We start from the raw sequence: 25,221 nt of genomic DNA, 5'->3' as shown, positions 1-25,221 counted from the left end.
AGTGTTAATTTTTCTCATGATCATCCACACACACGCATGTAGAGTATCATGAGAGAACCACAAAGTTACTTGAGTACTTCATATAAGCACTATCTAAGCAATTTTTTTAGTTTCTTTTTGTAAAGTTATAAGTAAAACTAAACTAAATACATGTAGATTCACGAGCTAAATATTTATGTAGCTCATGAATTTAATGTATGTAGCTCGTACTCGAAGACATGATAATTTAGGATGCGTTTTGGTTTTCGATGGTCTTGCCACCTTTGTTTCGAGTGTCCTGAAATTCATGTTGCTTTATATAAACTAAATAAACGCACAAAAAGTTAGTTATACCTCGTTTTAAAAGGGCCTACTTCAATGCATGGGTGGAAAACTCAGGGTAGACAAAAAGCTTATGAACACGGAGCAGTTTTAAGCATGGTGTTTATCAAAATATCTATTTGCATATGTTAAAATCCCAATTTCACCCAAAATTTTTCATCTAGCCATTCTATTAGTAGAGGGCGAAGAACTTCTATGGCGCCTGCCAACCAAGCAACTTTGTATATGGACCTACACATTTTACAAAATGTTATTATTTAAGTTGGAAAGAGGAATTGTGCCATCTAGAGCATGCGAGTGTTTGGTGACCCAACCATTATTTAAGTTCTCTAATAAAAATGGACATTACTTGACATTTTCATCCTTAATAGCAAGAAACACAAAAAGGAAATGCAGAGAAATCTTGGTTGCTAAGAAAAATGGAAATTTTGATGGGTGTAAAGAGCCAGAACAAGTGGTCTAAATATAATTTTAAATATTGGAGGTAAATTACACTAGTTATAGATCTTCAGATCCATCAAATATTCATCTTTCCAAGAATCCGAGATTTGCCCATATTTCCCCATCTAGTTCCTTGTTATTGAGTTTGCAAAATGTCAAGTAACACCATTCTAATGAGTGAGATGAAATCATAGTTGTGTCACTACTTGCATGCTCCAAATAGCACGATTCCTCACACCAACCTTTTCCTTTCAGAACCCACCTTGTTGGGGATCTAAAATTGCATTTTGTAAAACCTACAAGTCACTATACAAAGATTCTAGGACGACATGCATCATTGCAATTCTCCATCCTCTGGCTATAGAACAACTATGTGAAAAGTTGAGGTGAAATTGTGTTTTTCACATACACAAAAAGATACTTTGATAACCATAGTGCTGAAAACGCCTCGTGCTCATGCGGGTTTTCTCTACTCATGAATTCTTCCATCCATGCCTTGAAAGAGGACCTTTTAGCCTGGGATCTATAAAAACTTATCTAAGCGTTATTGAATTCATTTAAAGTGACAAATTCCTCGGAATTCTCGACACGAGAGGTGGCAGGACTTGCCAAAACAGAAAATCTTCCTAATAACATGATGTCTTCGAGAGTAAAGGTTATTTCACCCTATGGGATGACAAATGTGTTGGGTTTGGGTGACCATTTCTCAGCAAACCAGAGAATATAGATTTGGTCTTTTAGGATATTTAAAAGAGAATTCATAATAACACCTTGAATTCCGACTTTCATCCATAGGGGACTATGTTCCCTTTTCAAGATATCAACCCAAACTATCCAGTTCGGTTGTGGGTTAACCCACCCTGTAAATCTCACTGTTTGAAGATGTGTGGGGATGGAGGAAATAGTGGAGTTGGGTATAGAAGGGTGATCATGTTGGGTCTGCATGGAATGGGTTGGTACGAGGAATCGTGTTATCCGAAGCACACAAGTGGTTTATGACACACCCTTTACTTCTTTTATTTCATTAGAAATGGTGTTACAAGATTACAAACTCAATAATAATGAATTAGAAAGGAGAATGTATAGAAAGCTTAGATGCTAAGAAGGATAGAGACTGTGATGGTTCTAAAGAGCTATAACGGGTGGTTTGAATAGAATTTTGGATTATGTAGTTTACAAGGGTAACAATATCTGGTGTACTTATATATACATACATACATATATATATATATATATATATACATATATATGTATATATAGAGGAAGGTTAACGTACATTACGGCTTAACGTATATTACGGTACGACAGGTAATTATGCACGTTCATTTTAAAATCACGCACGTTATAACTCAAAAATCCAAAATCACGAAAATATTAATCATGCATGTTATAGAACAAATCACGCACGTTGTTGTACGTGAAGTACGTTAAGCCGTAATGTACTAATGTACGACATACTTTTTCTATATATATATATATATATATATATATATATTAAGCATTAGTTTGACTTAGTGGAAAATGTTACCTATATAAATTACATAATCCAAAATTCTATTTAAACCAACAGCTAGCACTTTAGAACCATCACAATCTCCATCCTTCCTAGAATCCAATCTTTATATACATTTTCCTTTCTGATTCTTTGTTATGGAGTTTGTAATCATGTCAACCAACACCTTCTGATGAAGGAAAAGAAACAATGGTTGTGTCACCAACCACTCGTGTGCTATAGATAGCGAGCATGATACTTAGCTACCTGCAACCTCTGCAAAATACAATTTTTGGGGCAATTCACTAAGAATGCTATGGTGCTCGTTTTCCAAAACTTATGATCAAATAAAGTACCTCAGAAGGTGCTACGTGCCTAGAGATATTAAGAATTTTGGTTAAGTTTTGTGACACTGATGACCAGTGCATGATTGGGTCGTTAGACACGACATACACATCATGCTTTTAGGTAGCGCATGCCATGTTCCTTAACTGTACACATTTTTTGTGGCAGTTAATAGAAATTACGTGATTGAACATTTGTACGAACAGAATGTAATGGTGGAAACCTGAAAATGAACGACCGTAGGCGTCACTGCTCTAGAATTATGAGAGTCGTAGTAGTTACCACCTTTCGACGTTTGTTTGTATATCTGAACACGTAAAAGGTTGCAATGATATCAAAAGTGGAAATTACTTTTACGTATACAAGTGACGAGATTGTTAATTGTTCCTTATCAGCAGTTTGACCGGATAAGGGAATGTCTTCATAGTTTTCGTATTGGATGAGCCTTCCACGTCGATATTGTTCCCTTGTGAAACGCATTCCCCTCCACGGAAAGCCCTGAATATCTTTACCGGTTCATGCTTTGTTGGTGCACTTGTGTCTGTACTTTGTCTGTATTCGGTCTATATGTAAACGATGTCCGAGTTAGTCTGTAAGTTGACCGAGTCAACCATCCTCCGGATTGACTTGGTCAAACAGTTATGTTTGTATATGGGTTGTCTGTCTCGAAGGATAAGAGATCGAAGGATGATGTGGATCCTTCGATCTCCTCGAAAGATAAGCTTCGATTGATGGACCTCGAAACATCATCCTTCGAGGTCCCTGTGAATCCTTCGATGACTGCGTAATCGATAGATGATCCTTTGACCATCTATCGAATCCTTCGGACATGTCAACCTGGGCTGGGTATATATATACCCATGCAGTGTATGTGAGAAGACAGATGCACATAGAAAGATAGAAGAGTATTCTTGAGAGCATTCTGTCCGAAAACACACACACACACTTGAGAGTTTGCAAGTTAGATTTGTAAACATTGTGCTTGTAACCGAAACCTTCATACGTATTAATACAGTGGTGTTAATCGGTGAACCTTGTGTGTTGTGTTTATACTTGCTTCATCCCGGTTTGCTTGCTAGCTTGGATTCCGCACTCGCTAGTGAGTTAGTATAACAAGGTTTAGGTTCGTCATCCTCCGGAAAGGGAACTACAAGTGGTATCAGAGCCGTGGCTCTTTACCTTGTTTAAAACCGGGTTTGTTCAAGTTCTTGGTGTGTTTGAACACTAGGTTTAGCACCCGTTTTTGGTAGTTTTTCTTGCATTTTAAACTGGAAAACGTGTTCTAAACCTTTCGGGTGTGTTCAGGTTGGGTTGGGTAACTTGAAAACTTGTTTTTAAGTGACTTTGAATTTTCCGGCCAAGTTTCCGGTTATCTCCGGTGACTGGACTTGTTGGATAAGATTTGCCTTTTTGGGAAATCTTGTTTGAAAGTCAAAAAGTTGGTGAAAAATCGTGTGCAGAACATCCTTTCTGCCGAAAGTTGGTACACCAACCTGTCACCTTTTTCACCAACCTGTCATCTTTTCAGTTGTGTCAGAGCTCTTCGAAAGACATCCTTCGACATCGAAAGATAATCTTTCGATCAAGGAGGCTCGACAGATAACCATCCTTCGAATATCCTTCGAAGCCTGTGTTCTATCTTTCGAGCCAAGGAATCTTGTCGTAGGATACATCTTTCGAGCTACTGTTACTCTACGAAAGATAAGGATCCTTCGTATTGGTGAATCTTTCGAGATCTGTGTTCGAAATATAAGGAGAATCTTTCGAAATCATCTTTCGAAAGATAAGGATCCTTCATGTGGTCAATCCTTCGAAGTCAATCTTTCGGAGTCGTTGCTCGAAACTCAACAGTGATCTTTCGAACACTGTTGATCCTTCGAACAAGCGTTGATCTTTCGAACAAGGTTGTATCTTTCATTTCGGGTCTGTGTGCACTTAACAGTTTGTGTTTGTGTAGGTTATCTATTAATATTTGATCAAAATGAGTTGTACAAGTCCTTGGGATTGGAGTTTGAACTCACAATCTAGTCAAGAACTAACTTCTGCTGATGCTTGGGCAAAAAGTATGTTTCCACCGCCATCAATCAGTCCAAGTCAATGGGCTTTGGTATCCAATCAAAGTCAAAGCATTCAAAACCTTTTGATAAGTGAGAGCGAAACTGGCAGCAACAATCGTCCACCAAAGCTAAATCATATGAATGATTTTCCATCATGGAAAAACCGTTTTCACACGTATGTTCAAGGGCAAAGCACCGATCTTTGGACGTGTTTCATCAATGCGTTCAATACTAATCTTGAAACTGCTGCGTCCACTTCAGAAGGTTATGCCAACATGCTGGAAAATGACAAGAAAGCTTATGAATTGGAGAAAAAGGCCTTTGCTACACTTACACAAGCACTCAACAAAGATATCTATCATCAGTTCTCCTACTGCAAGACCACGAAAACGTTGTGGGATGCCTTAGTAGCTAGAGGAGAAGGCAATGCAGCTGCTCGAAAGTCTCGTCATGATTTGTTGAAGAAAGAGTTTGAATCGTTTCAGTTTTTGGAAAACGAAACTCTAAATGATATGACAACTCGTTTCTATCATCTGATCAGTGAAATGTGTGCTTATGGGGTTGTTTCCACTCAACAAGACATGGTGAATAGGTTTGCTGACGCTTTGCCTCCAAAATGGAGTTCATTTATTGAGTTGTTGAAGCACACTGGAACTCTAGACACGGTTAACATCTACGAGTTCATTCAGAAGCTAGAACATAAAAATGATGAAGAAATCAGGAAAGCAAGGCGTGCTCCAGCTCCTCAGAATACAGAAATGTACCTTCCAGGCTTCGATGCTTTGGCAAGATCCGCTGCAGCTCAGCAACAGCAACCTAAACTGCAAACTGCATTTGTGTCCAACACAAGTTCCTTTCCGTTTCCTCAGTCAACAGCTGCTCCACCACAACCTCAATTCGATCCGAGGTCGTACATTCCTGTCCCAACACAGCCACAAGTCCAACCTCCACAACAACAACAGCAGGCTCATTATACAAACAATCCTCAACCTCAAAATCCTCACACAATCCGAGTCGATAATTCAAACCTTTCACACCTCAGCATTGAAGTTGCTAAAGAGCACATGGAAATTATTAATACAATGGTCAATGCTTACTGTGGATTGGTAGCAGGTCAGCTTGGAAACATCAACATGACCAATGAAGATTATCAACAAATCGACAAGGAAGAAATGGAGTTGATGGATATTAAGTGGGCTTTTGCAAGTGCGGTTAGAAGGCCAAAGACTTTATGGCTCGTACTGGTAGAACTTCGTTGGAAGGAAAGAAAGATACGAAGTATGGGTTTGATATCAACGCCGTGACATGCTTCAACTGTGGTAACAAAGGGCACTTCAAACGTGAGTGCACTCTACCAACAAAACATGGCAATCACAACCCTTTCAGAAACCAGACGAGTAATACAAATGTGAATGCCCAGCAAGAGAACCGTGAGAGGAGGATGGTGGCAGTTAATAACAATCAGGGCCAGCCTGGAGCTTCAAATCCCAATCGGGCTCTAGCTGTTCAAGCAGATGAGGGATGTGACTGGTCAGTTCAGTTTGGTGATGATGATCAGAGAAGTGGAACAGCTCTTTATGCAAAGATCATCGAGCATGTTCATAAAGAAGAGTCTTCTGGAAGTGATGATAGTTCTGGTTATTCTGGAAGTTCTGATGAAGAAGGCTCTGTTTCTGGGGATAATCACTCAGAGCCTGATGTGAAGGAGGAAGGAGATGATGATATTCAGGATCTACTGAATGAAGCTGATGAGCTTAAATGTCAGAAATCAATTCTGATTAGAAAGGCGGCTACTGCATCAAAGGAAATGGAGAAGCTATTTTCTGAAGATGGAGCTTTTTCTTTTCAAACTGCCTTCATGGCAAACGGTTCAGCCTCTTCTAGTCAGGTAAATTCTGAACCTCCTGCTCCTAGTGTTTGTAAATCATGTGCTGATATGAAGCTTGAATCAGAAAAGCTTCATAGTCATAATCAGAATTTGGTTATTGAACTGTCGAAATGCAAAGAGGCGAACATGGCTTTAACTCGGAATGAAAAAGAATTTAAATCTGTAATAGAAACATTAAAGAAAAATGTGTCCGAGGTTAACAAAGTAGTTTACCACAAGCAAGTAAGTATAAATGAATATATTAACATTGTGGAAGAAACTAAGAAGCAATTAGCCATTGCCCAATGCGAGCATGATGCGATCAAACAAAAATTGGATAGTTATTCTAACTCCCAATTTGTGCTTGATCACATCATCGAGGTTCAACAACCGAAGGGAAATCAGAAAGGCATAGGGTATAAGAAATGTCCGCCCCCTTTGATGAACAACTATACCAAGATGCCTGATGAGGAGGAAATGCCTCGGTATGAACCCAGTGTGCCTCTTGATGTTGAGGAATTTGCTGCTGGACTAGGGTTCAAACCGGACAATTCTTCAAATGCATCTTCTGAGCAACCGGAAACTTCATCATCCGTGAAGCAAAGTCCTCCAATTATCGAGGACTATGAGACATCGGATGATGAGTCAGAAGTGGATGTAGGTGAACGGGATAAATCACTTAACAAGATGAAAGGAGTAGTTATTCCACGAGAGAATCACATTCTTTGTGATCCTGATACTCCTGATGTTCCATCTGTTAAGAAGCAAGTGATTGATCCTGTCAAAGCTGATAAGACAGGTGTGACTACTGTTAAAAGCAGTAACGTGTTGTATACATTGGTTGGAGATAATAAAATCTACTCAGATCATGTTTTCCCAATTAAAAATGTAAATAAATCTTTGATTGACAAAGTCTTTGAAGATAACACAAACAAATTTTTGGGAAAAACACTTCCGGGAATTGTGGTAACACAATGTGATCCAATTCCTAAGGCTGAGATTAGAAAACAATTTGGTAAACAAAAATCTTCAACCACTCAACAACCTGCTGCTTCTAATGGTAAACAACCAGTCAAACGAGCTCAAAAGCATAAAGTCTCTCAGATAAAGTCTGAAACAAAAGGAGCTCGTTTTCAAAAGAAAGCAAAAGATGTCAAGTTCGTGTCATCCAAGGGTACTGATAAGATTGAAACTTTTGAAAACAAATCTAACACGGATTTTGTAAAACAAGTAACAATCTTAAAGCGTAACAGTGATAACAATTACACTCAACGCACAAATGGGTGTGATGAAAAGGCTAGTACCTCGGGTTCCACGAGTTCGACATCTTATGGTCAATCAAGTTCTCCAAAATATGTTGAAAGGAGAACATGTTTTAAATGTGGAGAAACTGGGCACATCATCAGAAACTGCCCAAATGTTGCAAAGAAGAAATTTGTTGAGAAAGCTCCACCTGAAACAGTTCACCCTCAACGTCGGTCAGTTTCACCTAAACATGATAAACGAACTGTAAAAGAACAAGAAACTAAACAACGACGTAAAAACATGAAAACTGTTGAAAAAGCTTTAAAATCTGAAGTTAAAACAGTTCAAAAGGAACCAAGTGTGTCACAACCTGTAAAACCAGAATCTTCAAAAACTGGTAGGCAAAAACGAACTTGGTTACCTAAGTCGGGTGACAATTCAGGGGGCAATTGTTCTTGAAAACCATCAAGAGATTGATATCACGTTTCGTGATGCTCAGGGACGACCCAAGACCACTAAGGCTTGGGTCCCCATTCTCAACTGATGTTTTTACATGACATGTGCAGGATGTTCTAGGAGGAACTATTAATAGTCACTGGATTGTTGATAGTGGAGCATCCAGGCACATGACCGGCGACTTACGGCTCCTATACGACGTGAGAAACATTAGAGGAGGGTATGTTGCTTTTGCGGGTGACAAAGGCGGATTTATCACTGGAGAAGGAAGTATTTCAAATGGTATGGTGTGCTTCGATAAGATCAATTATGTTAAGCAGATTGATCATAATCTTCTCAGTGTGTCGCAAATCTGCGATAAGAAATTCACCGTGCATTTTGATGATGCCGGCTGCTATGTGATGAAACCTGGATTCAAAATTCCACAAGAATGGATTCTCTTATCGGCTCCGAGAGTTAATGATCTTTATATTCTCGACATGAGCCAGGCGATTACTACATCTGCACAAGTCACTTGCTTTGTCTCAAAAGCCACAGAAAAGGAGTCTATATCTTGGCACAGAAGAATGGGACACATTCACTTGAGAAAGATGAACCATTTGGTGAAAAATAATCTTGTGAATGGTGAGCCTGTGAGAAGTTTTCATCTTCAGGATATCTGTGTCTCGTGCCAAAAGGGGAAGCAAACAAAGAAGTCTCACCCTTTGAAGAAAATCAACACTGTCAGCATGCCTCTCGAACGTCTTCATATGGACCTTTTTGGACCTATGAAGCACAAGACAACGTTCGGTGATGCCTATTGTCTAGTTGTTACTGATGACTACTCTAGATTTTCTTGGGTATCCTTCATGGCACACAAGAGTCAAACTCCTGGCATCCTCAAGGATCTTCTTACAATGTTGGAGAATCTCTACTCGTTGAAAGTGAAGAGGATCCGAAACGACAATGGTACCGAATTCAAGAATCAAGTTATGGATGAGTTTTGTACTTCTAAAGGCATTCTTCATGAGTACAGTTCTCGTTATACTCCACAACAAAATGGTGTCGCTGAGAGGAAGAATCGGACGATTATAGAAACTGCAAGAACAATGTTAGTAGAGTCGGAACTCCCTATTCAATTCTGGGGGGAGGCTGTATCGGCTGCATGCTACACGTTGAACAGAGTTCTTACAGTAAAGAGACATGGCAAGACTTGCTTCGAACTCCTTCAGAAAAGGAAACCGGATCTTTCTTACCTTGAACCGTTTGGTGCTCCATGTACTATGATTGAGCCGGATGGAAAGTTTGGTGCAAGAGCTATCGAGGGTTTCTTCCTTGGATATGCTACTCCGAATTTTCGTGTTTGGAATCTAGCTACCAAAAAGATTGAGCTATGGAGTGAAGTTAGGGTTCAAAGGTACACGAGTCCTGTTAGGGCTCCGGGTGATCCGTGGATGTTCGATTATGATGGGCTATTTGACTCCTTCAATCTGCCAACCTTTGACGAAGAATCAGCAGCGGCTAGGATGTTGTTGGAAAGTGACAACGCTGCTGTCTCGCCTTTGGTTAGACCTATTGTTGTTGACCCTCAAGCTTCTTCGTCAGTCAACAATATGGTTCAAAATGAGGTTTATGAAGATGCTGCTGATTATAATGATTCTTCTGAAGATGATGAATATCATGATGCAGCCGAAGGATCTTCGGCTCCAGCTGCTCCTGTTCAAGGTGCCTCTGGTGATACACCTAATATGCAGAATGTAGACACTGCTGAAGGGAATGCATCCACCTCTACCCACATTCCTGGTGTGGAGTTGGTTGTTGATCTTAATCTTACCAATTTGGGTATCAATGCACGTGTGCCAGATAATCCTGAAATGAGGATTCATGATACCCACCCCCAGCAGAACATTATAGGAGATGTCCATCGCGGTGTGCAGACGCGTAATCAGCTGAGAAACAACCGGAATGCTGGTTTGTATTCAGCTATAAGAGAATCTGGTCAACAAAATGACTGGTCCTTCGCGTGTTACGTGTCACAAGAAGAACCAAAATCGTGGAAAGAAGCGTTGAAAGATAGTGCTTGGGTTGAAGCCATGCAGGAAGAATTGCAGCAATTTCACAAGCTTGGTGTTTGGAAGCTTGTTGAAAAACCTGAGAATTACAAGAAGATTGGCACTCGATGGGTCTTCAAATGCAAGAAAGACGACCGTGGAGTGGTTATTCGGAACAAAGCTCGTTTAGTCGTTCAAGGTTTTCGTCAGATTGAAGGGATCGACTACAACGAAGTGTATGCACCTGTTGCACGTCTGGAAGCTATTCGGATCTTTCTGGCTTATGCCTCATTCAAAGGATTCAAGGTTTACCAGATGGACGTCAAAAGTGCATTTCTACATGGTGTGGTTGAAGAAGAGGTATATGTCGAACAGCCTCCAGGTTTTGAAGATCCTGTCCATCCCGATCGGGTTTGGTTGCTCAACAAAGCTCTCTATGGTCTTCATCAAGCGCCACGAGCTTGGTATGCAACCTTATCTACATATCTGCTGGAGAACGGTTTTCGAAGAGGTCTTATCGATTGTACTCTCTTCATCAAAGAACAAGATGGAGATCTTCTTCTGGTACAGGTATATGTTGATGACATTATTTTTGGTTCTACTAATGATGCTTTGTGTAGGAATTTCGAGCGCATTATGCAGGATAAGTTCGAGATGAGTGCTATGGGGGAAATGATTTTCTTCTTGGGCCTACAAGTGCAACAAACGGAGTCTGGGATATTCATCCATCAGACTAAATATGTTGGTGACATCTTGAGCCGGTTCCAGATGTCCGATGCAACGCCCATTGGTACCCCATTGCCAACTAATCACGGAATAACTCCTGACTTGAAGGGTGAACCTGTTAGCCCTTCATACTATCGCGCGATGATCGGATCTCTTATGTACCTCACAGCATCAAGGCCAGATATAATGTACCCAACGTGCCTGCTTGCCAGATATCAAGTTAACCCGAAGGCCTCACATCTTGCAGCTGTCAAAAGGATTTTTCGTTATTTGAAGGCGTACCCTGACACCGGTCTGTGGTACCCTAGGGATAATAACTTTGAATTGGTAGCTTTCAGTGATTCTGATTTTGGCGGATGCAAAATCGACGGCAAATCCACAACGGCTGGATGTCAGTTTTTAGGAAATCGCCTAGTCACATGGCAGTGCAAGAAGCAGACATGCGTCGCTACATCAACATGCGAAGCTGAATACATTGCTGCCTCAAGTTGTTGCTCCCAAGTTCTTTGGATCCAACAACAATTGCGGGACTACGGTTTTGAATTCCTAACTACTCCTATTTACGTTGATAATTCTGCTGCTTTAGATATCACTAAAAATCCTGTGCAGCATTCAAAGACCAAACACATCGAAATCAAATATCACTTCATACGTGATTGCTTTGAGAAAAGGCTAATCGATGTTGTTAAGGTCCACACCGATGACCAACGTGCCGACTTATTTACCAAAGCTTTTGACAAATCTAGATTTGACTTCTTATTATTGGTAAATGGCATTAAGGTCAAGCAAGAGTAAACCAACATCGGAAAATCATTTTTGTAAATATCTTTGTGTGTTTTAAATTTGTCTTAGTTTATTGATTTTAGGGGGAGTAAATCCGAAAATCTGAAAATCCAAAAACATCGAAAAATTTCAAAAACACAAAAACAATAGAAAAAAAAAATGAGTTTCTTGGCGAGCAAAAGAGAAAATGATAGTACATCAGTGGTCTATCCAAACTTCTTTAAACCTTAAATGTAAAACGATAAGCAGCTCTATATAAGATGTATCGGTAGGCTCACAATCATTTTAAAGTGTACAGGGTGATATAAATCTAAATCGACTGAAGACCAGGTGGGAACCACTCATTGGCATATGGTCTTAGTACCGAAATTTCGTTTGATAGATTGCCGAGGTTCTGAGATATTCGGTCTTTATGCTGCTTATCATCTGGGTATCATGGTTGTATCTTTTACCGAAAAATAACGGGGACGCAAGTCTAGATCTTCCATGATACTATACATACGTGTACATATTACATACTGCATTCGACCTCAATAATGATAAACAATCACATGTCCATATCAAATAAGTGATAAAATATCACATTTATCCGGGTGTCAAGTTCGTCTCTCTGCTGTACGGAAGTACTGACCTGTTCACGGACTTGCACCTGTGCCCTCATGCATATGAAAATCAAGTTCCTCATCAATAAGTGATTATATCACATAGGGCTTGTTTTCAAATCAAAATAAGTGAGTATCTCACAGCTTATACGGTCAAACAGATGATAATCGGTATACTCACCGGTAAGATGAACTCTCGTGCATACCTTGATACGGGAATGTGTCGTGATGTGGATGAACACCGGTCGGTAAGTATAAATCATACGTTAACGTATCCCCTCGCCATGATTACATCTGATAAGTTGAGCTTAAGTGGACAACAATACCGATAATTGTTATAGGATGCTTATTTTAATGTTAACTAACTGAACAACAAGAGTGTTTTGGCATGACCGTACACTGATATGATTCTCTTACCCTCGAAACTCGCAAAAAGAATGTCTGTATATATTTATTTACTGCTTAACTTTTATTGTTTTCTTTTAAACAGTTTCGTCGTTTGGTGCATATCAGCACGACATTAGCGATGATGTCGTTTGATAACACTCAAAGGATATTAAAATTGTTTTTTTTTTTAATTTCAAAAATACCAAAAAGATTTTAGGCGTGTTTTAATATAAACTTTGTAAAAGCCAAAAAGATTTTATTTCTACTTTAATTTCGATCGTACGATGTTGGAGCTCGAGTCTTCGTTACCTGAAACCTGAACGAAAACCGAATTGACTAAATCTTCATAAACGGTCGAAATTTGCAAGTTTTGAAAGTTAAGTCTAAAATTGAGAAATTTATTAAACTTTCAAACTGTCGGACGGTGTTTGATTATGACATGGTCATTCGTGTGTCACTTGGTTATACTAACTATTCCAAGCAGTTGTTCTCATTACGCGTTTAGATTTCTTGCATGTGCAGATTCTAAAGGCTAGGAGAACATGGTCGATGACAAGCTTTGGAATGAAGACACGACGAGAAGGCGCTCAAAAGATGAAGATGATCGAGTTGCCGCTGGCCATCATCAACACCACAAGGATCTCACTTCATAAAGATCAAGTCATTCACGAGCATAACTCAAGGGGGAGCTTATGTTAAGGGGAAGTTTGTCAACACACTTCCTACATGATACGGGTAGTTTGTAGATACACTCTCTGCTTTCAAGACGTGAAGACTTTGAAGATCCTCCGACATTGAAGACTTGAAAGGACATCAGAGTTTTGAGAACTCGAAGACCAAAGACCATCGAAGTTCGAGACAAAGCTACAGCCAAGGGGGAGTTTGTTGGTGCACTTGTGTCTGTACTTTGTCTGTATTCGGTCTATATGTAAACGATGTCCGAGTTAGTCTGTAAGTTGACCGAGTCAACCATCCTCCGGATTGACTTGGTCAAACAGTTATGTTTGTATATGGGTTGTCTGTCTCGAAGGATAAGAGATCGAAGGATGATGTGGATCCTTCGATATCCTCGAAAGATAAGCTTCGATTGATGGACCTCGAAACATCATCCTTCGAGGTCCCTGTGAATCCTTCGATGACTGCGTAATCGATAGATGATCCTTCGACCATCTATCGAATCCTTCGGACATGTCAACCTGGGCTGGGTATATATATACCCATGCAGTGTATGTGAGAAGACAGATGCACATAGAAAGATAGAAGAGTATTCTTGAGAGCATTCTGTCCGAAAACACACACACACACTTGAGAGTTTGCAAGTTAGATTTGTAAACATTGTGCTTGTAACCGAAACCTTCATACGTATTAATACAGTGGTGTTAATCGGTGAACCTTGTGTGTTGTGTTTATACTTGCTTCATCCCGGTTTGCTTGCTAGCTTGGATTCCGCACTCGCTAGTGAGTTAGTATAACAAGGTTTAGGTTCGTCATCCTCCGGAAAGGGACCTACATGCTTGAGCATCCGACGTATCGAACCGTAACCAATTTGATCTTCTTCCTCGGTTTCTTCTTCTTCATATGTATCGTCTGAAGAATGTGATATGTCTCCATACTCCGCCATGTAATCTATTCAATCAACTTGGTTACGCACATTCAATCAACAGTTAGTGCGCATGAAAACTAAATAGCTACAACTACTTCCAAAAAAGGGAAAAAACCAATTTAAAGTATGCTCAAGAAACCATATGGATCAATGAGTGAAATCAAAAACGGAAATGAGAAAACCCTACTCAAATTGCTGAAATTTATGATCCAGAAAGGATCAATGAATGAAATCAAAATAGTAACTAAAACGAAGGTTTAAATTAGTTATAGAGCAGAAATTTGGAAAAGATCCACTTCTTTTTTGTTTTCTGCAACAGATTCAGAGGTGTGAATCAGCTCAATCTTTCTTCCAGTTGTGTTTAAAAGAAAAGGGGAGATGAAAATGGTGGAATATATTTCTCCCCTTTTCTTTTAAACACAACTGGAAGAAAGATTGAGCTGATTCACACCTCTGAATCTCCCCTTTTCTATGTATATTCCACCATTTTCATCTCCCCTTTTCTTTTAAACACAACTGGAAGAAAGATTGAGCTGATTCACACCTCTGAATTTGTTGCAGAAAACAAACAAGAAGAGGATCTTTTCCATATTTATGCTCTATAAGTAATTTAAATCTTTGTTTTAGTTACTATTTTGATTTCACTCATTGATCCTTTCTGGATCATAAATGTCAGCAATTTGAGTAGGGTTTTCTCATTTCTGTTTTTGATTTCACTCATTGATCTGTACGGCTTCTTGAGCATACTTTAAATTGGTCTTTTTTCCCTTATTTGGAAGTAGCTTTAGCTATTTAGTTTTCATGCACACTAACTGTTGATTGAATGTGCGTAACCAAGTTGATTGAATAGATTACATGGCGGAGTATGGGGACATATCAGATTCTTTAGACGATACATATGAGGAAGAAGAAACCGACAACGAAGATCAAATTGGTTACGGTTCCAATACGTCCGCTGCTCAAGCAAGAACCGGTAAATATATTCAGGGCTTTCCGTGGAGGGGAATGCATTTAACAAGGGAACAATATCGACGTGGAAGGCGCTACAATACGAAAACTATGAAGACATTCCCTTATCCGGTCAAACTGCTGATAAGGTACAATTAACAATCCCGGCCACCGCTTGTATACGTAAAAGTAATTTCCACTTTTAATATCATTGCATCCTTTTACATGTTCAGATATACTAACAAACGTTGAAATGTGGTAACTACTATGACTTCTTTCATAATTCTAGAGCAGTGACGCCTACGGTCGTTCATTTTCAGGTTTCCACCGTTACATTCTGTTCGTTCAAATGTTCAATCACGTAATTTCTATTAACCGCCATAAAAATGTGTACAGTTAAGGAACATGGTATGCGCTACCTCAAAGCATGATGTGTATGTCGTGTCTAACGACTCAATCATGCACTGGTCATTAGTGTCACAAAACATAACCGAAATTCTTAATATCTCTAGGCACGTAGCACCTACTGAGGTACTTTATTTGATCATAAGTTTTGGAAAACGAGCATCATAGCATTCTTAGTGAACGTAGGACTTATTATGCTACGTTTGATAAAAAATGTCTCAAAAATTGTATTTTGCAGAGGCTGCAGGTAGCTGAGTATCATGCTCATGCTGTTGTTTCTATGAATTCTCAAAAACGCCCTTTGTTAAAAGCACAATTGATCTTTAATAAGTGTCTAAGATCAGCCATGATGCTTCACTTGATAAAGTCTGCTCTTAGTTGTGGCATATCCACAGGTTCATATGTTTTTGATTTCTTTTAGTATTGTAGAAGTGACAAGATGGGCAATAGGTTAAGCCACACACATATACAATTTTTTTAAATGGGTTTTTGTAGTACCGTGTCAGACTTTCAATTCTAGAGATTAAATCTTAAATTCTAGAGAGAAGTTAGATACAAAGGTTTTAGGATTTCAGACTTACAATTTTTCGTTTTTGTTGTTCTAGGGTTTCAAGTTTGCACCTCTTATTGGAATTTCATTGGTAACTTTTGTTCAATGTCTATGTGACCATTCTCTCTACTAATCTTGGTTAACCTTCATTTTCTGATTTTACACTAACTGAAAGAGGGGCCTACTACAATAACTAAGATAATCTCTTAAAAAGTGCAAAAGTGCAACAATGCGGAAATAATCAAAGGTTACGCTAAACATGAGTCGGATCCAAGTGATTCATCTTGTCTATCTGTTTTTATTTTTCAGCATTTTTAGTTTTTATTTTTTTAGTTTAAAACCTTTTTCTAACTTTTGATTTGATTAGACGTTGATGATAAACCGGTATTAAAAGCTCTTGTGTCCTTGGACGACCTCGGTATCTTGCCAACACTATACTATGCTCACGATGGGTGCACTTGCCCATATGTGTGTTTGGTGTTAGTAAAATATGGTGTTTTATAAATTTAAAACTTGACAAACGTGTAAAAAAGGCTAAAAATATACATAAAAACCTACGACACTCACACACACATCATGCTGAACTGAAGAGAATATGAAGTGAAGCTTAGGCAGCTTCGTATGAAAGCACCACCTAAAGCTTCGTACGAAGGCATAAGTCTATATATAGGAGAGAAGTCTTGATCCTTTGTAACTTTTGGAGCAACTTTGAGGCGAAGCTCTGCTCGTTTGTTTTCGCGTTATTGTACTGTCATATCAGCAATAGAAAACATTGATAATTACATCGGATTTCTGATTCACTCATGTATTTGGATTCCGCACATTATACGTGTTTGTACGCATTCAACGGAAGAGGAATCGATCACGATCCTGAATTCTCACGAACGTCCAACAAGTGGGCGCCGGTTCCAAATGAGGTTGAGATGCCTAAACGACAAAAAACCTCGGAGACCGGTAGTTTTAGTGCCGGGGACTCGGACACATGATGTCAAATTAATATAAAGGACGATCCCGAATTTGACGAAGAAGAGTACACGGTACGAGAGGAGGAACGTCCTACGGGCCGGGACAAATCAAAAAAGGAGGCGGCTAAAAAAACAAGCCACAACGGGAGGCGGTTCCAAGATGGACGCGTTTATGGCCCAATTCAAAGCATACACGAGCCCTCATGCCTGAAAGCCGGCTAAAGAGGAAAAGTCACAGAGAAAGCCTAGCCTCGAGTCCGCAATTTGTTTACGAATTGAGTAAGGACTCGCCCTTAAAAGAGGGGGAGGGATTTCCCGGTTGGAGTGGGGAGATGCTCACGACCCAAAAGGCAAAGACGAAGGAACGCGTGGCGGAAGAAAAGGTTCGATTGAACAAAGAAAAAAATGAACTAAAAGAATGGGATATAATGACAACCGATGTAGAAATTATCCCGAAGAAAAGCGAGCTACTTTAATAAAAATGCAAGAAAAATCATGAAAATGTGGGATAGTTTTTAGGATTTTTATTTTTTTAGGTTATGTTTTTTTTTTTTGGTTTTTTAATATTAATGTATTTATTTTTATATCTTATTTAATAAATGTTAAAAAAATAGATGAAGTTAAAAAAATAAATAAATAAAGTTGGTAGGGTAGGCTCATCCTCTATTTCCATGGTTTCATCATTGGAGGGGCATACTTCAAGGACTATGACGTGACACTTACGTGGCGGGTCATCCTCCAAGGATAAGCTTTTACCATACCGCATAGCCTAAGAACACAAGCGACTTGACATTTAAAACTAAATAAATGTTTGCATTAAATTAAGAGATTGGCACAAAAGACGTGACATTTAAAACTAAATAAATGTTTGCATTAAATTAAGAGATTTTAATTTTGGAGATTAAATCAAATAAAAGAATAGGAATAAAAGTATATCAGATAACAACTAATTTGCCCATTGCTTTATAGCACAGTGGTATTTTGTGAGTGGGATAAGGCTTGAGACTAATAGGTCCTGGGTTCGATTCCCACAAAAGGGTTTTTTCCAAAATTTATTGGGTTTACTCCTGAATTGGTGTATAGCCATTATGCCTAATGACCTAATGAAGAAGGATATGATAGGGTAGTTCTGCTGGTAGCACGATGATACTTCAGTGATCCAATTTGCCATTCAAAAAAAAAAAATAACAACTAATTTACATGATCTTGGATTTTGTTTTTACTTATCACAAATTGCACTGTTAGTTAGGTCGGATTGTTTGGTCTAAACGAGTCTGGTGGATTGAATCCACACGCACTTTTACTAAATGTAGGTCCCGTTTTTCCGGTGGATCGATAACGTAAACCTATCCTTTTTTGTCACAAACACGGTAACGGGTGCGGAATCCCCGTGACGGTGCAAACCAAACAAAGTGCAAAAACACACGGAATAACCAATGATTCAATATCTATTGATTATGGATGAGTACAACCACAAACATATACAAACAATGTTTTAACGGACTCTCACTAAGTCTCTCTGTGCTCATCAGTTTCACACAGAAACTATGAGGGGTATTTATACTAAAACAGACACAGACCTTGACGAAACACAAAAATAACTCGGCGAAACAAACAAAGTCGACGAAACACCTTCTGTTTCGTCGACATACAAGTGAATCTAATTGTTTCGTCGATGTACAAATTTGGCCCAAATGAAAAATCAAAGCCCGATGTCAGATTCAAGGCCCAATGATCATACGAAACAAAATGTGTTTCGTAAGAAACAGATTCTACTCATATTCAATTTGTAAAGTTTAGTCAACCATGACATCATCATGACATCACAATGATGATGTCATGGTGATGTGTCATCGGGATTTGGTCCGCGGCTCTCCGTGCTTCGCGTGTCGAACTCTGGGGCGCACGACGGAGGAATGTCGTGACGTCGGGCTTGAGCCGGACCTAACCGTGTCGAAACCAAGCCGAACCGAGCTGAGTCGAACCGAGCCGAGTCGCGTCCACACAAAATGTATCAACAAACTCCCCCTTGGACGCTACTCGTGATGGTTCGTCTTCTGTGATAGTTCGTCTTCTGTGTCTTTCATGTCGGAGGATCTTCAAAGTCTTCACGCTTCGTAAGAAGAAAGTGTATCAACAAACTCCCCTTTTCATGTAGGAAGTGTGTTAACAAACTCCCCCTTAGAATGAACTCTCCATTGAGTCATGCTCGTGAATCTTTTGACTTTAATTCTTCAGATCCTTGTGGTGTTGATGAGTGGTCAGCGACAACTCTATCATCATTATCTTTTGAGAGCCTTCATGCTGTGTCTTCATTCTGAAGCTTGTCATCGAACATGTTCTCCTCGCCTTTAGCATCTGCACATGCAAGAAATCTAAACGCATAATGAGAACAATTGCTTGGAATATAGTTAACATTTAAACAAGCGACACATGTGAGATCAAATCTCAATCAAACACCTACCGACAACAGTTTGAAAGTTTAGAAAATGTTCAGTCTTGATCCTTTAACTTTCAAAACTCGTTAACTTCGACCATTTATGAAGATGCAATTGTTTTCCGGCTTTCGATCAGGATTTTGGGTAGGATAGACTCGAGTTCCAACATCGGTCAATTAAAAATAAACTAGAAGCAAAATCTTTTTGGATTTTATAAAGTTTATATTAAAACACACCTAAAATCTTTTTGGTATTTTTCATTTTTCAAAAGTAAAGACGGAAAACAATAAATAAATATATACAAAGATGCAGAAACGAAAGCAATAAATAAATATTTACAGACATTCTTTTTGCGAGTTTCGAGGGTAAGAGAATCATATCAGTGTACGGTCATGTCAAAACGCTCTTGTTGTTCTTTTAGTTAACATTTAGATAAGCATCCTATAACAATTATCGGTATTGTTGTCCACTTAAGCTCAACTTATCAGATGTAATCATGTTTAGGGGATACGTTAAGGTATGATTTATACTTACCGACCGGTGTTCATCCACACACGACACATTCCCGTATCAAGGTATGCACGAGGGTTCATCTTACCGGTGAGTATACCGATTATCATCTGTTTGACCATATAAAAGAATGTGAGAAACTCACTTATTTTGATTGAAAACAAGCCCTTTGTGATAGAATCACTTATTGATGAGGAACTTGATTTTCGATGCATGAGGGCACAGGAGCAAGTCCGTGAACAGGTCAGTACTTTCGTACAGCAAAGAGACGAACTTGACTCCCGCAAGAAATGTGATATTTTATCACTTATTTGTTTGGACATGTGATTGTTGATCACTTATTGAGGTCGAATGCAATATGTACACGTATGTATGGTATCATGGAAGATCTAGACTTGCGTCCCCATTTTTTTTTGTTAAAAGATACAACCATGATACCCAGATGATAAGCAGCATAAAGACCGAATATCTCAGAAACTCGGCAATCTCTCAAACGAAATTTCGGTACCAAGACCATATGCTAATGTATGGTTCCCACCTGGTCTTCAGTCGATTAAGGTTTATATCACCCTGCACACTTTAAAATGGTTGTGAGCCTACCAATACATCTTATATAGAGCTGCTTATCGTTTTTCATTTAAGGCTTAAAGAGGTTTGGATAGACCACTGATGTACTATCATTTTCTCTTTTTCTCGCCAGGAAACTCATTTTTGTTTTTCTATTGTTTTTGTGTTTTTGAAATTTTTTGATGTTTTTGGATTTTTCAAATTTTGGATTTACTCCCCCTAAAATCAACAAACTATGATAAATTTTAAAAACACAAAGGTATTTACAAAAACGATTTCCCGATGTCGGATTAACTCTTGTTTTACCTCAATGCCGTTTACCAAAATTAAATTTTAATCAGAAATGATTTTATCGAATTTTGGAAAAATAAGTTGGCACGTCGGTAAGCGGTGCGGACCATGACAACATTGACGAGTTTCATATTGAAACAATGACGTGTGAGGTGATATTCAAGATCAACGTGTCAGGCCAAAGAGTGCTATATGAGATGATAATAATTCGTAAAGCAGCTTAAAAATCGACAAGTAGAGGAGAGATTAGAAATTTAAAACCGTATCCTGCAACTGCTTCGTGCATTGCCAGGAATTTGAGTGCTCTCCCAACTGGATATCCACCCGGTGTAGATATCAAGGTTGATATTTCAGCTACTTCAATTAATCGAGAAATCTCTTCACAGCAACAAGATCATAAACCTCCAGGTCCGGCTGGTCTTCCACATTGCACCAGCGAAGGTCCTTGACTTTCTCTTTGAGAAGTAGTGTGCAGTTGTTCAATCCATGCCAAGGTATCCGCACACCCGGTTGGTTTGTTCAAGAAACACATTTTCTTCAATTACACTGCGAAGAAATGTACACTGCACGTTCATCTTGTTGATTTTGAACTTCAGACGTGCTGCAGGTGCGTACATTTTGATTTGAATCTATCCCAGGGACCCGATCAAAGCCTTTAACAATCACACTTTGAAATGATTTGCATTTTGTCGAAGCTTTTCAATTTCTTTCAACAGACAATTTTGTCTCCTTTTTCTTCTTCTCTCCATCAAAGGCAACAATTTCTTCTGTCGCCTATCTTGTGCAAGGACGCTCCACTATCAACAATCTTACGACTATCAATAGTTCCTCCTGGAACATTCTGCACACTCACTCAGAGATTAGTTGGAGAGAGGGACCCAAGCCTTCATAGACTTGGGTTGCCCCTGAGAATCAAGAAATGTAATTTCAATCTCTTGATGATTTGGAAATTTCACGCCTCCCCTTGAACCTTCACCCGTTTTAGGTTTCCAAGCTTGTTTCCGTTTACTAGATTGTGTATTATGTACAATTTCTGGTTTTAATGGTTGTGACAAACTAGGTTTCCTTTTAACAGATTTTTCTTCAGGTCTTAAGGCCTTTTCGATCACTTTCACATTTTGACTCCGTTGTTTTGTTTCTTGTTCTTTAATAGTGCGTTTATCATGTTTTGGAGAAACAGGACGACGTTGTGAGTGACCTTGTTCAGAGGGGGCTCTTTCAACAAAATTTGGTTTGGGCGAGTTTGTGCAGTCTTTAATGATGTGCGCAAACTTCCCACATTTGAAACTAGTCCTCCTTTCAACAAACTTAGGAGAATCTAATCGACAACTTGACGTAGAAGTTGTAGACCCAGAGGTACTAGCTTCACACCCATTTGTGTGTTGGGTGAATTGTTATCACTATTACGTTTCAAAATGTTGACTTTTTGTACAAAATCGGTATTTGATTTATTTTCAAAAGTCTCCACTTTATTAGTACCTTTGGAGGCCACAAACTTAACGTCTTTTGTTTTCTTCTTGTAACGAGCTCCTTTAGAATCAACCTTAGCCTTTGGCTTTGGAGCTCGTTGTTGTTGTTTACCCTTAAAAGCAATTGGTTGTTGCTTTGTCGGTGATTTATGTTTTCCAAATTGTTTTCTGATTTCAGCTTTTGGAATTGGGTCACATTGAGTTACAATGACTCCTGGAATTGTCTTTCCCAAAAACTAGTTTGTAGTATCTTCAAACACTTTGTCAGTCAAAGATTGATTGACGTTTTTGATTGGAAAATCTTTGTCTGAATAAATTTTATTATCACCGACTAAAGTATACAACAAGTTATTGCTCTTAACAGCAGACACACATTCCTTGTCGTCTTTGACATCCTTGACAGGATCTATCACTTGCTTGGCAACAGGTTGCACGACAGGAGTAGGAGGATTACAAAGAATATGATTCTCAATTGGAATTTCTACTCCTTTCGTCTCATCAAGTGATTCATCCTGGTCATTCACATCTGATTCATCATCTGAAGAATCATAGTCCTCAATGATTGGAGGACTTTGATTCGAAGCACATGATGACTTTTCTTTGTTATCAGATGAGCCCTCCGATGAATTGTCCGGTTTGAACCCTAGGCCAGTAGTAACTTCCTCATAATCAAGAGGCACACTGGGTTCATACCGAGGCATATCCTCTTCATCGGGCAATTTGGTATAATTGTGTCTCAAAGGAGGCGGACACGACTTATACCCAACGCCTTTCACATTACCTTTCAGTTTTTGAACGTCTATGATGTGATCGAGCACAAATCGGGAGTTAGAATAACTCTCCAACTTTTGCTTGATAGCATCATGCTCGCATTTGGCAATGGCTAGTTCCTTTTTGATTTCCTCAATGATGTTAATGTAATCATTAATACTAACTTGTTTATGATGAACAACTTTGCTCACTTCGGAAACACTTTTCTTTAAGGTTTCAATTACAGATTTAAGTTCCTTTTCGTTTCTAACCAGAGCCATATTTGCCTCTTTGCACTTTGACAGTTCAATAACCAAACTCTGATTGTGACTATGAACCGTTTCAGATTCACGTTTCAATTCAGCACATTCATGTTTCATCTTAGCACAATCACTACATATGCTAGGAGTTTCAGATTTTACCTGACTTGTAGAAGCTGTGACATTATCCATAAAGGCAGTCTGAGAAGAGAAAGATCCATCTTCAGTGAGAATCTTCTCCATTTCTGATGTAGCATCAGCTTTCTTGATCAAGTCATATTTCTTGTTAGCATCATTCGACAAATTATCAGCTTCAGAATCCATTCCCTCCTTCACGTCCGATTCTGAACTGTAATCACTCACCCCTGAACCATCTTCATCAATACTGCCACTATATCCTGAACTATCATCATTTCCCGAAGATTCACCATCATTGACATTCTTGACAATTTCAGCAAGAAACGCAGTTCCTGTTTGATCACCGTTTCCTAACTGTATGGGCGGACCACAATCGACACTTGGATCGAATTGAGGATGTGTTGTGGAAACTTGAGGTTGTGATGGAACAGGAATATAAGCACTACCCAAATGAGGTCTAGAATAAGCCTGAGCTTGAGCACTCATATGCGCAGGCGGATGATAGGCACTCGGAGCTGATTGTGGAAACTGAAAAGAGCTTGTATTTGACACAAACGCCGTTTGTAACTTCGGTTGCTGAACTGAACTAGAACTAGCTAACTGTTTAAAACCTGCAAGATACATTTCGGTATTTTGAGGAGCAGGAATTCGTTTAGCTTTCCGAATTTCTTCATCATTATTGTGCTCCAACTTCTGAATGAATTCATAGATATTAACATTGACAGCATCTAGAACGCCCGTATGCTTTAAAAACTCAATGAATGGGCTCCACTTTGGAGGTAGAGCATCAGCAAACCGTACTACCATTTCCTGTTGAGATGCAAGAACACTAAAATAATACATTTCACTCATCAAATGATAATAACGAGTAGTTATATCATTTAGGGTTTCATTCTCTAAGAAATGAAATGATTCGAATTTCTTCTTTCAACAGATCATGACGTATCTTTCTAGTAGCTGCATTTCCTTCTCCTCTCGCTACCAAAAGATTCTGTATGTTTTGATTTTGATTCGACAACAAAGCCCATTGACTTGCACTTATTGACTGTTGTTGTCGAGGTATGGTACTCGCTAAATATTCGGCCATGGAAGTCGGTTTTTGAACCGGTTGTGAGTCCGTACTCCAATCCCATGGGTTTGTGCAACTCATGATTGGTGTATATAAGTGAAAATTCTGGTCACACACTTGAAAACAGGCTGTTATCACACTTTTGCAAGTCTTCTGTTTAAAAACTGAACAAGTTTCTCGACGACACTCTTTTTGATGAAACCGTGATATTTAGAAGCGCGATTCAAATCAACTCCGCGAACACCCGACCTCGTACGTAACACTTAAGATTGTTGATCCACTAAAATAGTCTTGTAGAAAAGTTTGTTGATCAAGACCAAACTTAAAAAAAAAACCCAAAATTGCATCACATTTAAATATGACTGCATATATAGCCTTTTAGAGCAGCCCATACAACACAATTTCAGAAATTAGTGGCCCCCAAAAAAATATACCTGATAAAGAATAGGCTCAAGTGTAGTGGTGCTATGAATGTCTAATTTCTACAAGCATTACCATACGTCATC

At 39.0% G+C, this 25,221-nt stretch overlaps 1 protein-coding gene across 1 annotated transcript; it reads left to right on the top strand.

Moving 5' to 3' along the window:
• Window positions 1-15,210: 15,210 nt before the first annotated feature.
• Window positions 15,211-16,129, top strand: LOC110876516. Its single transcript, XM_022124685.1, has 4 exons — window positions 15,211-15,452; window positions 15,593-15,623; window positions 15,700-15,834; window positions 15,947-16,129. Exons 1-4 carry the CDS (start codon window positions 15,211-15,213, stop codon window positions 16,127-16,129), a joined length of 591 nt encoding a protein of 196 aa, XP_021980377.1.
• The last annotated feature ends 9,092 nt before the right edge of the window (window positions 16,130-25,221 follow it).

Source organism: Helianthus annuus, chromosome 3 (genome assembly GCF_002127325.2).
Source record: "Helianthus annuus cultivar XRQ/B chromosome 3, HanXRQr2.0-SUNRISE, whole genome shotgun sequence".
NCBI classification, from domain to species: Eukaryota; Viridiplantae; Streptophyta; class Magnoliopsida; order Asterales; family Asteraceae; genus Helianthus; species Helianthus annuus.
This window is presented reverse-complemented; position numbering and strand designations above follow the sequence as displayed.

Bases quoted from the DNA above. Each gene is read 5' to 3' on its own strand.
- LOC110876516 (XM_022124685.1), top strand. From the start codon at position 15,211: ATGGCGGAGTATGGGGACATATCAGATTCTTTAGACGATACATATGAG. The intron at 15,624-15,699 runs GTTTCCACCGTT...AAATGTGTACAG, and splicing joins CTACGGTCGTTCATTTTCAG to TTAAGGAACATGGTATGCGC. The intron at 15,835-15,946 runs GTACTTTATTTG...TGTATTTTGCAG, and splicing joins GGCACGTAGCACCTACTGAG to AGGCTGCAGGTAGCTGAGTA.